The 14,210-nt window shown below is 26.9% G+C and overlaps 1 protein-coding gene across 1 annotated transcript; it reads left to right on the top strand.

Annotated features, from left to right (window-relative positions):
• Window positions 1-274: 274 nt before the first annotated feature.
• On the top strand, window positions 275-6,552 carry LOC145833423 (leukocyte elastase inhibitor-like). The gene is made up of 8 exons (XM_082940602.1): window positions 275-348; window positions 2,564-2,788; window positions 3,323-3,512; window positions 4,083-4,232; window positions 4,406-4,586; window positions 5,027-5,160; window positions 5,375-5,545; window positions 6,279-6,552. Exons 1-8 carry the CDS (start codon window positions 302-304, stop codon window positions 6,435-6,437), a joined length of 1,257 nt encoding a protein of 418 aa, XP_082796728.1. The 5' UTR covers window positions 275-301; the 3' UTR covers window positions 6,438-6,552.
• Window positions 6,553-14,210: the final 7,658 nt, after the last annotated feature.

Below are 14,210 nucleotides of genomic sequence, written 5' to 3' on the forward strand. Positions count from 1 at the left end.
TGAATTTCAATACGTTAATTTTGTTAGTATAGTAGTTGTATCAGTATGTACTAGAAGAATGAGGTAAGTTTAAAAGTGTCATTTAAAGAAAGAAAGTTAAAAAGAGTTATATTCTTGATGATAACTTAAAAGTAAAATACACAACCTTCACGCTTTGTTAGCACAAAGTGAAAACATGTTTATTCACCTGCTTTGAAAACGAGAATGAAAAAAAAAAAGTAGGAGAGAAGGCAAAATAGCTATTTGGAAGGTTTGCAGACCGTTTCAAGTTTTTCTTTTTTGCCAGACTGTTGCAGTCAAGATGTTGTTAACGAAGATTTTGTTTACCATACTGTTCTCAGCCTTTGCGTGAGTTATTTTTTTAGTGCTAAGTAATTTTCAATTCTCTATTATGTTAACTTTTTTAAAAATAGTTTGTTTTAGTCAAAATCTTTGACTAAACAAAATTACAGAGTTAGACCAAGATAAATGATTTTTAATAATAAAATAAAATTATGAGGTTTTAAATCATATCTAATATATTTCGACTAAATTCGTTTGTTAGAATAAAGTTATAATACAAGTTTTATTGTACACAACAAAAAACTTTATAACTTATAAAAATAAACGGCTTGTTTTAAAGTTTTATTATAAACTAGCATCGGTTTAAACAAAAATATATTATTCACTTAGCATTATAACTTTTGTTGTTTGTAAACAAAATAAGTTTAAAGCACTTTAAAAAAGTATCATTTTAAACTCATATCCATAGAATTGCAAAAACACATTTTTGTAAATTTTTCAGCAAGTACTTTTGGTCACCTGATAATAAAACTTGGCACTATTGATCAAAATTGACATGTATTGAAATAAACCGGAAACTTGTACAACTTGCATTGACTCGTTTTGCGGTTATGTACAAGATTTTTCACGTCAGTTGATCTTTATTCTGCAATGTAAGGTTTTTACAAAACGTACATTGCAGAAAATTGTAAACTGAAAACGACTGTTTATTTATTTTTCGTCCACGATTAGGTTTACTCATTCATAAAAAGAAAGTATATACAAACTTCAGTTTATAACAATAGTGATTTTATACAAACATTCTCCGTGGTCTTTTCTATGTAAAAATCGATATAATACTTAATCATATAAAACCTTAAAATTATTTATGTTTGTAAAGAAAATCACAGTTTATTTATTTATAAAAAACGTGTATACAATTATTTTTAAGTACAATTTTGGTTACTCAAAACCGTTTCTTAAAACTCGTCCTTAAATATCTTATCAAATAGCATTCGTTTAGAAAACATAAGTTATAAAGTGCTAGAGAAAAGTTTATATGTAATTAAATTTTGTTTGCTGTAGTTTTAAAAGGTTTTTTTATGTTAGAAAGAATTTATACCAAAGTAGTTTTATAGTATCAGAGACCAAATACCTTAATATAAAAACTTTTGAATAACTTTCACTTCTTTTAAAACACAACAGTTAAACAAACGTGTTAAATAAAACTAAAGTTTCTATAAAGTTTAAATAAAAAAAATCCATACCACTTTTCTATTACAGCTTTTAAACCGTTTATCAATATACATTACATTAAAAAAAAAACTATGACTTTTTCGTTAGAAATATAAATTCTTTTAGCAAGTAAAAAGACAAATACACTTCATAATCCACTAGTTTTTAAAGATAATTTGTCTAGTTACTAGTTTTTAAAATTAACTGTAGACCAGCAGACCAAAATAAGTAGTACCAAAAAGATTGAAAATAACAAAACAGGATTTAAATTGTGACGTAAATTGAATTTTGTCAAAATTGGTAAATCCTTCTAGTAGTTTACTTTTGTTGAAAATTCAAGATGTTAGTAATCAAACATGCAGTTGTTTAGAAAATGCACAGTTAAAAAAGGTAAAATTTAATTTACTTTAGATTGAAACAAATCTTAGTAAAAAAGTTTTAAATTGTATAATTTATAGTTTTGTATACAAAATACAACACATAATGTTTTTCTAAAAAAGTAAAATTAACTTTTTCGTAAAGTTTTTTCACACTGGCAGTTTCAACCCTAAAAGGTAGAAAACAAAACTGTTTTTTTTAAGTATAAACAGAAAACATTAAATACACATTAGAACAGATAAAACCTAAATGAAAACAACAAAAATTTAATGAATACTAAATGTTTTTAAAATTGAAAGTCTCGTGACTACATGTTTTGAAGTCATTATTTGTTTAACACAGTTAATAGGTTTATTTAAAACAACAAAACCGATTAAAAAAAAAACATCAAAACTTATCAAAAATTAAGAGTTTGTATGGAGCATACTTTTTTTTTATAAATAAAATTACTGTTTGTTCTCTTTGAATTGAAGAATGTAGTAAAACTTGAATTAAAAGTTTTTGTTATTAGAAGGGATATCCAAGAATTCGAAAATCATTCAATTAGAAAATGCTTTGTTATGATAACTTATCATAATACTAAAACTTTTGTTTCCAACTAATCAAACTCAAAATTTTTTATTACAATAGTATCAGTAAAAAACAAGTAAATTTAACTTGGTGGCTAAATTAAAACTAACGAAAACAGGTCGGGCCAGAAAGTGCACTTTTGGCGCCGCTCAACGGTGGCCAACCGCTTCTTCGCCCACAAGTTGTACCACCAGGTGGCGCGCAACACCATTATGACGTCGAACGTGTTCGTTTCTCCTTACGCCGTCAGCGCCGGGCTGTCGATGTGCTTGTACGGGTCGGACGGCGACACTGCCGAGCAGCTGGTCAGGGTGCTGGAGTACCAGGACATCGACGATGCAAGGTAAGGTATTAAGAAAAGTAACTAAAAAAATATTAATAGTTTACTTTATCAGTTTATAAAAAAGGTCTGTTTTTAATTTTTTTTTACCACATTGTCATCGACAATCTTTGATAAGCAATTATAATAAGCCGAAATGAAAACAAAGTAAAAAACTGTTCTTTGTTGAAATATTTTATCGATAAGTTTAGTATAGACAGTTTTTTCATAATTTGTTTGAAACAAGACAACTTTTATTGTTTTAGATATTGTTAAAGCTTGCGTTTGTGTAGAAGCTATTTATTCAAAAACTTCTAAAAGCATTTATTTAAAACTATGTGTTTCTTTCTCAATGCCTTTTTAATAAGTATAATTTTTCGAAATATATATCGTCTTACTTGTATAAGTATTTTAATCTCAACAAATCGGTGTATATATGTATAAGAGACTATTTTCAATTTACAAACTAGTTGTTGTATATTTTTTATAAATAAACAACAGACAAATTTTTGTTCAGATGAATGCTAATTGATGAACATTTGTTTTAATCATTAACAGGCAACACCTTCAAAACGACCCTGAGAAGCACGAGAAGATAGCCAGGTTGTATCAGAAGATGAAGGAGCAACTGATCGACGTGGATCACGGGTTCATACTGAACGCTCCCAACAAGATCTTCAGCGGTGATGATGTGCTGCAGGATTACATGGATGGTGTGTTGAAGTATTTCAACAGTGAGACCATGCAGGTTGTTATTTTATATAAACTCTACTGTTCTGTGATACATTAAGTATTGATCTGTACCGCTTACGCGGTAATTGTCTCATTTTTACGTAAATATATTAATACGTAAATATAATCATGATCACATATTCGAACTCAGTTTCAATTAGTATAAGTAACTGATTTATTAAACTTTTAGTAAATAGTAAGTAATTCATATTAGTTTATTAAGTCAACTTTAATTTAAGCGTTATCTTGGGGACTTCTATTATACAAGTTAGAGCGCACGTTGCGTAATAAATCAGGCCAATAATAATTGTATAAGTAGAAACCTCGGTTAGCGACAGATCTTTAAAATAGCTTAAACAATGTAATTTTGACAAAGCTTATTATTAAAACTTGATCTGCCAAACATCGATCTGCTGATTCTCAAGTTTAAATAATACTTTAAACTTATTTCAGTAAATTTTAAAGTATTTTTTCTAGTTTTTCATAGTTATTAAATAAAAAGAAAGTTTCGTTTAGTCTTTATAAATAGTAGACAACTAGACTAGACAGTAACACTTGATACAAACAAACTTATAATTGTTTTTAGGTTGACTTTGCAGGGGATGTTGAAACTGCAATAGCAGAGATAAATGATTTCGTGTACAATGCAACCAACGGGACGATAGAAGAAGCTGTTGGTAGTGACTCTGTTGACAGCAGTACCAAGCTTGTGCTCGTGTCTACACTATTCTTCAATGTTTGTTTTCATTAAATGTTTTATCATTTTATCCTCTTGAATATACTCTGTTGGAGTGTTTGTTATTAAATGTTTTTGTTTCAGTGAAGCTGTTTTAAAAAAATTGGTAGATTGGGCAAGAAAAATAAAAGCATAACTAAAAAAGTGTCATTTGTTTTTTTATTTTCTTTCAGGGAGCTTGGAAGTTTCCGTTCGACCCCAAAATGACGAAAATGGGCGATTTCACTTTATACGACGGTACCACGGTGCCTGCAAAGTTCATGGTCGAGGCGATGGCGGTGAACTTCTGCAATTCTTACGGCGACGAGGAAGGGGAACTACCTGTTGTATACGTTGAACTCCCCTACAAAACAGGTTGATTATGATTTTAACTATTTTTATACCAAAGAAATCAAATATTAAAAAAATTTTAAATGAATTCTTTTTTTTGATATTTTCGTTATTATTCGTCATTTACTTCATTATTTTTACCTTGTTTAACTTTTTTAAAGTTGACCGTGTTAAATCTCTAAATAGTATCAAACAAGTTATAAAACAAATCTAGATAATGCTTAATATAAGATGATTTATGGTCAAGAATTTAAATTTTTTGTTCATTTTAAATAATTATTGTTTGAATATTTTTAGTTTTATACTTTGTGCTTATTTCCTTAGATATTTTAAATAAATGTAAAAGCGCTAACAATAGTAACTTTTTTGCACTTTTATAGCACTATATATCAGCTTTTTCTCATAAAAGCATTTTAAAAATAGCTTTCGTTTCTAATGTTTACAAAGTTTTACCACTTCTAAAGACTCATCAAAATACGGAATAGTCATGGAGCTGATCCTTCCCCACGAGAAAGGAGAAAAGGCGATGAGGCAAGTTGAAAACGGCATCGATGAGGGGACCATGAACTTGCTCAGAAAGAAAGCGTACAAAGCTGGGGTTAAAACAAGCTAACAACTATTGTCATATAATTGTTTTAATTTTTAAAGAAATAGTATAAACAAAAATGTTATTAAAAATGTTTATTAAGATAGTTTTAGTATAAATTTTTAACCAAAAAAACTTGTACTGCTAACCTCCTAACAAATAACAGCAGAAACTATTTTTATTTTAACTGTAGTTCAAGTTTTAATTGAAATTTTTAAACATACAGGTACAAGTGCGACTGCCGAAATTCAGCATTGAGTACGCGAGGGATCTCGTGGATGATCTGAAGCACATGGGCATCAACGACATGTTCGATCCTCTTCACGCGGACTTCTCGCTCATCAACGGGAAGAAGAATTTGTTCTTTTCGTCAGCTCAACACAAGACCTACTTGGAAGTTTGAATGCTTAAAATTTTCATGCAGATAAACAGCATGCTTTTTTCAAAATTTTTATTTTAAATATGATACTCCAAGAATGCAAGTATTTTATAGAAACTTCGACTACTTGTCAACTAAAAGGTCGAACTAATAGTTATTTAATAAATTAGCTAAGTCGTTATCTAAAGGTACAGATAAAAGTTCCTTGATCAAAATATAGCAAGAAATAAATAGCATGCGGTTGTAAAAGCGTTTAACGCTTTTAGTTTGACTCTCTAAAAAATTAAATTGATTACAAAAATCAAAAATTTTGGTTTTAATTAATAAAGTTGATTTCGTTTATGACTATACGTTTTTGTTTTATCAAAAAACGTGATTAAAAATCGAACAACTAACTTTTACGAGTCGAATTGTTTCCGCTTGCCTTCAATTTATTTCATTTTAGACAAGGGCTGCAAAAATAAAGAATTCTCAAGACAAAAAACTAAGAAGCTTTAATTTCAGAAATCAAAATTTTATTTGGTACCTACTTTTTAGTCGAACAAAAAATAGTTTCAATCACAAATAAAACTACATATCAGTTTAACTTATTGGCTTCAGTTTAAATTGTTTATTTTAGTAAAAAAATATTTACTTTAATCAAAACTAAAACATTTTTGAAAAACTTGAACTTTTAACCAATAACAACTATTTATTTCATTAAAATTAACATAAACTATTTGATTTAACTATATATTTTTCTACCAATCAGGTGAACGAGCGCGGCACCGTGGCTTCCGCTTCGTTCGCGGCCGCATCGACACGCTCCACTGCGTACGCCTCCTTCGACAGGCCGTTCTTCGTCGTGCTGAGGGAAGTTTACACCAGAATGCCGCTGTTCATGGGCAGGATCTCCAATCCCAATCAGTAGTGACGCCGAATAAGAATGATTATTTCTTGTTGCTTGAAAAAAGAATATTTTGTCTTTCTGTGTTTATTTTTCAATTTTTTTCCAACATTTTCAAATAAATACCAAGTTTTACGAATTTTATTTTGTTTTTTTTTTAATAACTTTTGTTTGTACAATATATATAACTATAGTTTAGAAAGAATTCTTATAGTATTAACATTTGTATGAAATTTATTTAAGACAACGCAAAATAAATGTCTAATTGTTTTTAAGCAACAACATTTGCTGTTCCCTTTAATAATTGATTTTTTTTCTGAAAAGCGAATCGTACCACAAAATGTAAAGTTATAAACTTCTGTATTCTTGAGACATTAAGTAAAATTATTTAATATTCAGTTCAACTCTAAATCTGATGATAATAAATTGTTAAACTTATTTTAGAATTATTACTTAACTAGTTTCTTTTTATTTTTAAATATTTAGCTAATAAAAAACGTAAGTGCATGTAGTTAAAGTAATATAAAATCTAATACTTTATTAATCTGATTCTTACTTTTTAAGTACAAAAAATTAAATTAGAAACTTTATTATGACGTGTATATACAAATTTAAATGATTGGAGATTATTCATTAAATAACATTTAAAAAAATAATAATACTTACAAAACTATTGACTAAACACAACATCATTAAAGTTACTAAAAATTATACTTAAAACTTAACTAAACTGTTTCATTTATTTGCAGTAATATATTATATTTAATAAAATATTTAGCTTTTAGTGATTTTATGAAAAAACAAAACTGCATTTAAAACAATTTACAAATTAAAAACATAGTAAAAATAAGTTCAAAACTTATTTTAGTTTTTATATACATAAACTTATACAATAACCGTAAAACAGGATCGATCTATAACATCATTTATTCGCTATGAAATAAATTTTACAGTTAAATTAAATTTAAGACACCATAATTTAAAGCTATTGTTAAGCTTAAAATAACCTTGTTTAATTACGTTAATTTTATTCTTTAGGATTATTAGGCACTTTTTACTGCCTATCAAGATTTAAGTAAATTTTGGTATGGATAGTAATAAAAGCTGGAGAGTTCATATGATAAGTTATATAAGCGCAAATTGATAGGTTAAAAATAAGACTGTACTCTACTATTATAAAACCATTGTTAATCAAACTGTTACTTGTTCTCATCACTTTTAATTGCAAGACTTTTTATGCTTTTTAGAACAAAATCCTTTTAGCTTCAACGTGTTGTTTAATTTACATCATGTAAAGAAAAAAAACCTTCAATTATGTATGCTAAAAACAAAAGTTTTGATAAACTTAAATTTTTTAAATTTGAGAGAGTTGTGATGAAGAACGTCTTTTATGTTTAGACAAAATACTTATTTAAAAATTGAATATGTCTCAAAAATTACTTAAACTATAAGTTCTATTAAGAGTTGTTTTAAGTTTGTAATTCAGACATATAGTATTAATTTTTAAATTAAAATTTCAAAACACATATCGAATTAAATTAATCTTCCTTTAAAAGTATCCTTTGATCGGTTTGCTATTTTTTTTAAGAATTTTGTATATTTTCTTTGATTGCTCCTTAGTTGTTTCAACAAAACTAGTAAAATATCCTCTTTTAGATCAAAATAATATTTTTACTATATCATAACTGTCTGAACTTTAAAACTAACTCAGTAGCTATTATCTTGTTGTTTTTGACATTGTAATTATCAACTAAACATATATTTGTATCTTATAATATAATTGTTAAAATAAAACACAAAAACTTCAGTTGAAATTTATCGTTAGTTTTGTTAAAATTAGAATACTGTAATGAATATTTTTACTTTCTAATTTTCTATTTCTTTTAATTTCTTTTATTTAATTCCTTTTACATTTGAGTAAAGTTTATCAGTTCAAACTTGTTTTTATATAACTTTTTTTACTTAATCTATACTATCGTTGTTTGTTATGAAAAAGTTAGACTCACTTTTTTTTATGTTTCACACTCACAATTGTTGCCACAAAGAAGTCACTGGCATAAAACTATTTAAAACTGTTACACTCACAAGGTAGATTTTCTCGTGTTGACCTCAATTTAGCCTTCGAAATCTTAGTGATGACAAATACGCAGTCTAGATTGCAATTTGATCAAAAATTTTCCTTCGTAGTATGAAATTAATTATACTATTTTCTGTTAAGAAAGCTAAAACTTGAAAAGTTTTGTATGAAAAAAATTGCACAAACTAGAATGGTTCGAACTTAGGTTTAGCATTATTTAATGCTATAAATCAAGTTTAAAAACAGATTAACTTGTATTTTAGGTAAAATTTTAGCAACGGACCTTGATTAATGTAAGCAGCGGGGCCGAGCTATAGTTTGGAACATTTGTTTTTTCTGCTACAACTACTAACATACTAAAACAGAAAAAAAAAATTAACAAATTAAACATTTATTACTTATCTATTTTGTCAAGAAAATAATAAAAAAGCTACAAAAAAATCATAATATTTAGGACAAAGATTATCATGGTTCATACAAGCAGCGGGACCCAGACACAATTTCGAGTATTTGTTCTTATTCGATTACATTCGATACTATTCCGATTATATAATACTGAAATCATTCTCCCTTCCACAATCATCTCATCTCTTTCTTTATCGGTCAGCTTTACAATTTTCCACTTATTCCCAATATTGTTGTGTTTGTTACTAAATATTTTCTTAAAGTTGTTAAGTTGTGAGTACAAAAACGTTAATATAGCATTACAAATGTACTTTAAATATAAAATGAACATATTTTGATAAATGTACAATTAGTAGTTAGTGACAAATTTTTCGAGTTGAAAGTTTTTTTTTTTTGATATATTTATTATTTAGAAAACAATTTTTTAAACTTTCATCTAATAAAATACTGAAGAGTGTTTAGCGCTTTTTTTTGAGTAGTCAACAACTCGCTGTGGAACCACGACATTTAATTGGATTTTAATAACATATGTTAATAAGTCAAATAATATTTTTATCTATCAACATAAACTATGTCAAATATTTTTTATTATCAATAGGTCACGGTGGCGTCGCGTGGTCTTTTTGTTAGGGGTGCTGCAGATTGAGATTGTCAAATTAGAAAATCTCCTAGTTTGAAACATTTAGATTAAAATCATAAAGGTAATATGAAGAAATAGAAAATATTTCAGAAAAAAAAGTTTAACATATTCTTTTAACTAAATAATAAATAAAGAAAATAAAAATAAAAACATATAATATAAAATCTGTATATTATCACCCTTTCTTAACAACTATAGCTACTTTTAATTTTATTTATGTTCATGTAAGTTTCTGTGTTTACACAATTATAAACTTACTAACTTAATTTTGTTACTTGTCTAACTATTTGAAAAAAATGTAAGTAACTTAAAAAAATGAGGTTGCCACTACTCGAGTTATTTCTACTCGAATTGCTCTTGCTCGAGTTTTCCCTGCTCGAGTTGCTCCTACTCGAGTTTTTCAAGCTCGAGTTGCCCCTGCTCAAGTTGTTCCTGTTCAAGTTGTTGTTGCTCGAGTTGCCTCTGCTCAATTTTTACCTGCTTGAATTGCTTCTGCTCGAATTACTCCTGCTCGAGTTGCTTCTGCTCGAGTTTTCCCTGCTCAAGTTTTCTCTGCTCGAGTTTTACTTGCTCGATTTTTACCTGCTTGAATTGCACCTGCTCGAGTTTTCCTTGCTCGAGTTTCTTCTGCTCGAGTTTTACTTGTATTATTGTTCTCGAGTTGTACTATATTTTCAACAACATTTTTAGTATTGAGACTTGTGTACGTTTAAAATGCAGCTGACACAGAATGAGCTTGCAGCTACAATTTTACAAACATTTTGAACATCAAATATAAAAACTTGAAAAAAACTAATTTAGCAAGGAAATAAACGACGTTCATTTACATATTTGCCTGTACTTTTTGTACAACTTCATGATAACATAACTTTCTTACGTTTTAGCTCAGGAGTCGGTAGATTTTTGTATCTTGCGGGCCAATTTTTCTTGTCAAAATTGCTCGCGGGCCACACTATTTTAACAAAAATCTTCAAGAGCTGCATTTATTTTAAAATAGTTGTTGTATTTAATATAAAAATACAGTTTTAAATAAAAATACTGTAAAGTAAGCAATAATAAAGCATTAGTAAAGAGTACTTGTTGAAATGAGAGTCTAATTAAAAGTTTTATTACAAAAATATATATTTTTTTTGTTTTCAAAAAATAAACTTTAGATAAAAAGTAACTCGCGGGCCGCAAATTTAGGCTTCAAGGGCCACATTTGGCCTGCGGGCCGCAGTTTGCCGACCCCTGTTTTAGCTAATATAGTACATTTTATATCAATTTAAAGCTCACATCCTCACCTTTATGATAAAGTTACTTTGATGTGGTTTGGGGCTATACAGCTGAATCAGGGGCCTATTTAAAGCAGCGTGTTTAAAGGCTTAAACTCTAAATTCAAAAAAACAATTAGCATAAATTTTAATTTTTCAAGGTGGAGCTACAGCTCCAGCGTTCCACCCCACGCGTCGCCCCTACTAAGTCATGCATATAGTCAAATACATTATTGCAGTATTTAACAAAATTTTAAATAATAAACCACAGTGTAGTAGAAACAACTTTTGCACCAACATTACTCTGAAGTTTTTCATCACGTGAATAACGTTGACATTTTCCTATTTCAAATCCACTTCGCTCACTGAGTGCTTAATAATGATGTTTTCTACTTTTAGAATAAAATATGTTTTGCATTTTTTTAGTAAAATATGTAAATGTGTCTACATTTATAGTAGTAAGTTTTTAAAAACTAAGTGTCTGTAAACAGTTTATTTTCGAAAGATGTTTCTTATAACTTTTGCTTTTAATTATATATTTTTATATATATTAAGCCTTTGAACTTTACCATAACTTTTAATTCAAAGCAAGTTTTTTTTCTTTCTTTTCGGAGTAACAAGTAAAATTGTTTTAACTTTATTGTAAAAATAAAAATATCTATAAGCTTTGTTTAAATCATCATTTTAGCTATAAATTAAAAAACTAATATGCTTTGTTTATCACGTAAATAGCACTACACTGCACCTAACGAATTAAAGTTAAAGTTTACAAAAGGCCGGTAACTAAACGCATCTTTCGAGATCGCTGTACTTTTGTTATTTGTGTTAGAAGTCTAATCAATTTTTGATAAAAATATTATAAAAATACGTTACTAGTTAATTACTATTAAATAAAGTTTTATAAACTTTAAATTTAAAAGATATTTTGCACAAATTATATGAGCCCAAAATTACTAGAAAGACGTTTATCATTTATTGACCAAATAGACCAAGTAAGCATTGTTTGCTGTATTTACTTATCATAAGATATAAAATTCAATAGTAAAATAAATTAATAAAAATTAAAAGTTTACTTTTACAAATTGTTCAGCCTTACTCTAAAAGTTTTAGGCTTTACTTATGTGACGTAGAAAACAAATCGTTATTGTACATTTTATCAACCAAACTTAAGATGAAATTTATGAAGCTAATAATTTTGTAATTTTAAAAGTTTGCAGTAGTTAATACTTGTTTTATATATTTGTATGCATATGATTAGTATAATAAATATTTCTTACTAACTTTTAGTTTGTCAGATTTGTTTTGAGAGCTTTTTTACTCAAACAGCGATTGGAGTTTTTCACAGTAGTTGAAATCATTTTCGAACTCATCTACGATAATTTTAGTTTGGATAATTCTTGTTTTATAGAGTAAACCTTTTTTTTTTTAAGTTTCTTTTATTATGCCATAAAACAAGAATCACAACAATGCAAATTTTCTTGTCATAAAAACATTAGTATAAGTTTTTATTTACTTCATATCGTTATTAAATTAAAACATCTATTAAGTTTAATTTCTTTTTAGCACAGAATATATGTTTGAAAAAAAAATTATTATATAGTTACAATCACAGTACATTAATTAATTTAAAAACTTACTAAATCTTAAACTTAATTAAAAACAAACACATACCATAGAGTTTCTTATCTATATTAGATTTAATTTTAGACAAAATAAAAATAAATTTTAGGGTTGTTTATTTTTTTATTTTCGAAAATATTGTTTTAATTAAAACGTGTAATGTTTTAAAGTATTTTACGTAAGCATTTTTTTGTATAAAAACCTATTATAAATACGATTGTAAAAAAGAATGCTTATCTAAAGAAAAATCAGAGAACAATAAATAATTAAAAAAAACTAAAATTTTAATATTTTTTTAAGCTGTCAGCATTGTGCGTATATGAATTAATTATTTATGCTAATTCTAGACAGATTAAGCTTCAAAATTAAAATATATTAATTTTGCGTTGGAAAATTTCAAAGAAAAATTTTCAAGTATACAAACTTAAGCAGAGTTGAGAAAATTATTCAAAGTACTTTTATAGAACGCCAAAATTTAATGAATCTTTTTTGGTCTGAGAACAATTTTTTTCTATCGTGTTACTGTTAGTGTTTTTTGGCCTTCATTTAAGTTTCAAAATATGATTTAACTCAGTTATTTTAATTTAGATAAACAAACACTTTTAATATTTAAGCTAAAAACTATAGATGTACTAATTAGTTTTTACCAAAACTAACAACAATGCTTTATTGAGTCGAAAAGAAACATATTAGAATTATATACAACATTTATTCTTAGTTTATTTTGCGAATGATAATATTAAGTTGCTGATCTAGTGTCAAATGGTTTGAAATAGCATCAATGTCTGATTACCCTCTTGAGTTGTGAACATTGCTAATTTTATTTGTTTATCTTAAATAGTGAACTTTACGTTCAAACGTTTCAAATGTGCATTTATCCCAATAGAAAACTAGTAAAATCGAGTTAAGACAAAAAATAAAAGTTAGACATATGACATCTAGAGTTATTCGTTTTCATTAAAACTTTTTAAAAGTGTGTTTAGCTATTTGTTTTTACTAATACAACCAAACGGCAACATTGTTTCATTGCATTTTAGATTGTTTTTTAAAACCAGTATTTATTACATACAGTAAAACATTTAAGTATTTATACATTTAAGGTATGTAATTAGCCAGGTTTCATAAATTTATGCCACAAAAATGCTACTGAAAATTGTTAAATTGTTGTTTCTAATACTGTGATATAACTTTTTACTAAATATATTTAGTCACTGTTAACAAACATGGAAACTCAAATATAATATTTATAAATAGTTTTATAAAACACTTAGTACACAGCAGAGACCTAAACACAGAAAAGGACTTTGCACTTAGTTGTGTTAATATTATTTCTTTTAAAGACAAAAATTAAGATATTAAATTTATCCTATCAATAAATAAAATATCTTACTGCTAAATAGTTTTATACATCATTAAACAATTTAAGTTGCCAACTGCTTTGTGAAATTATACACTAACTAAAGTTTAGATAAATATAACACAGTACTAAACTTTAGTTACTGTAAATTGATATGTTACATTATGATATTTCCTTAAAAAAGTTAGTTTATATTATCATAAAAATACAGCTTTCTATCTGAAATAAACTTAAAAACAATTTTATTTTAGAACAAATTAAACATTTATTAAAAAAATAGTTACTATCGGAAAAAAAATTCTAGTAAGCATTAAGGGCCATAAAACCAAACTAATAACTATAATATAGTTGTAATTTTATGTATATATCAATAGCTGTTAATAAAAAGAGGTTTTGATATAGTTTTCAACATTTATTGTGTCTATTATTAACTATTTATCTTAGA

This window comes from Thalia democratica, chromosome 1 (genome assembly GCF_965202585.1).
Source record: "Thalia democratica chromosome 1, ktThaDemo2.hap1.1, whole genome shotgun sequence".
NCBI classification, from domain to species: Eukaryota; Metazoa; Chordata; class Thaliacea; order Salpida; family Salpidae; genus Thalia; species Thalia democratica.

Coding starts and splice junctions, on each gene's coding strand:
- LOC145833423 (XM_082940602.1), top strand. CDS start 302: ATGTTGTTAACGAAGATTTTGTTTACCATACTGTTCTCAGCCTTTGC. Junction 2,789..3,322: donor CAGGACATCGACGATGCAAG/GTAAGGTATTAA, acceptor AATCATTAACAG/GCAACACCTTCAAAACGACC. Junction 4,233..4,405: donor TGTCTACACTATTCTTCAAT/GTTTGTTTTCAT, acceptor ATTTTCTTTCAG/GGAGCTTGGAAGTTTCCGTT.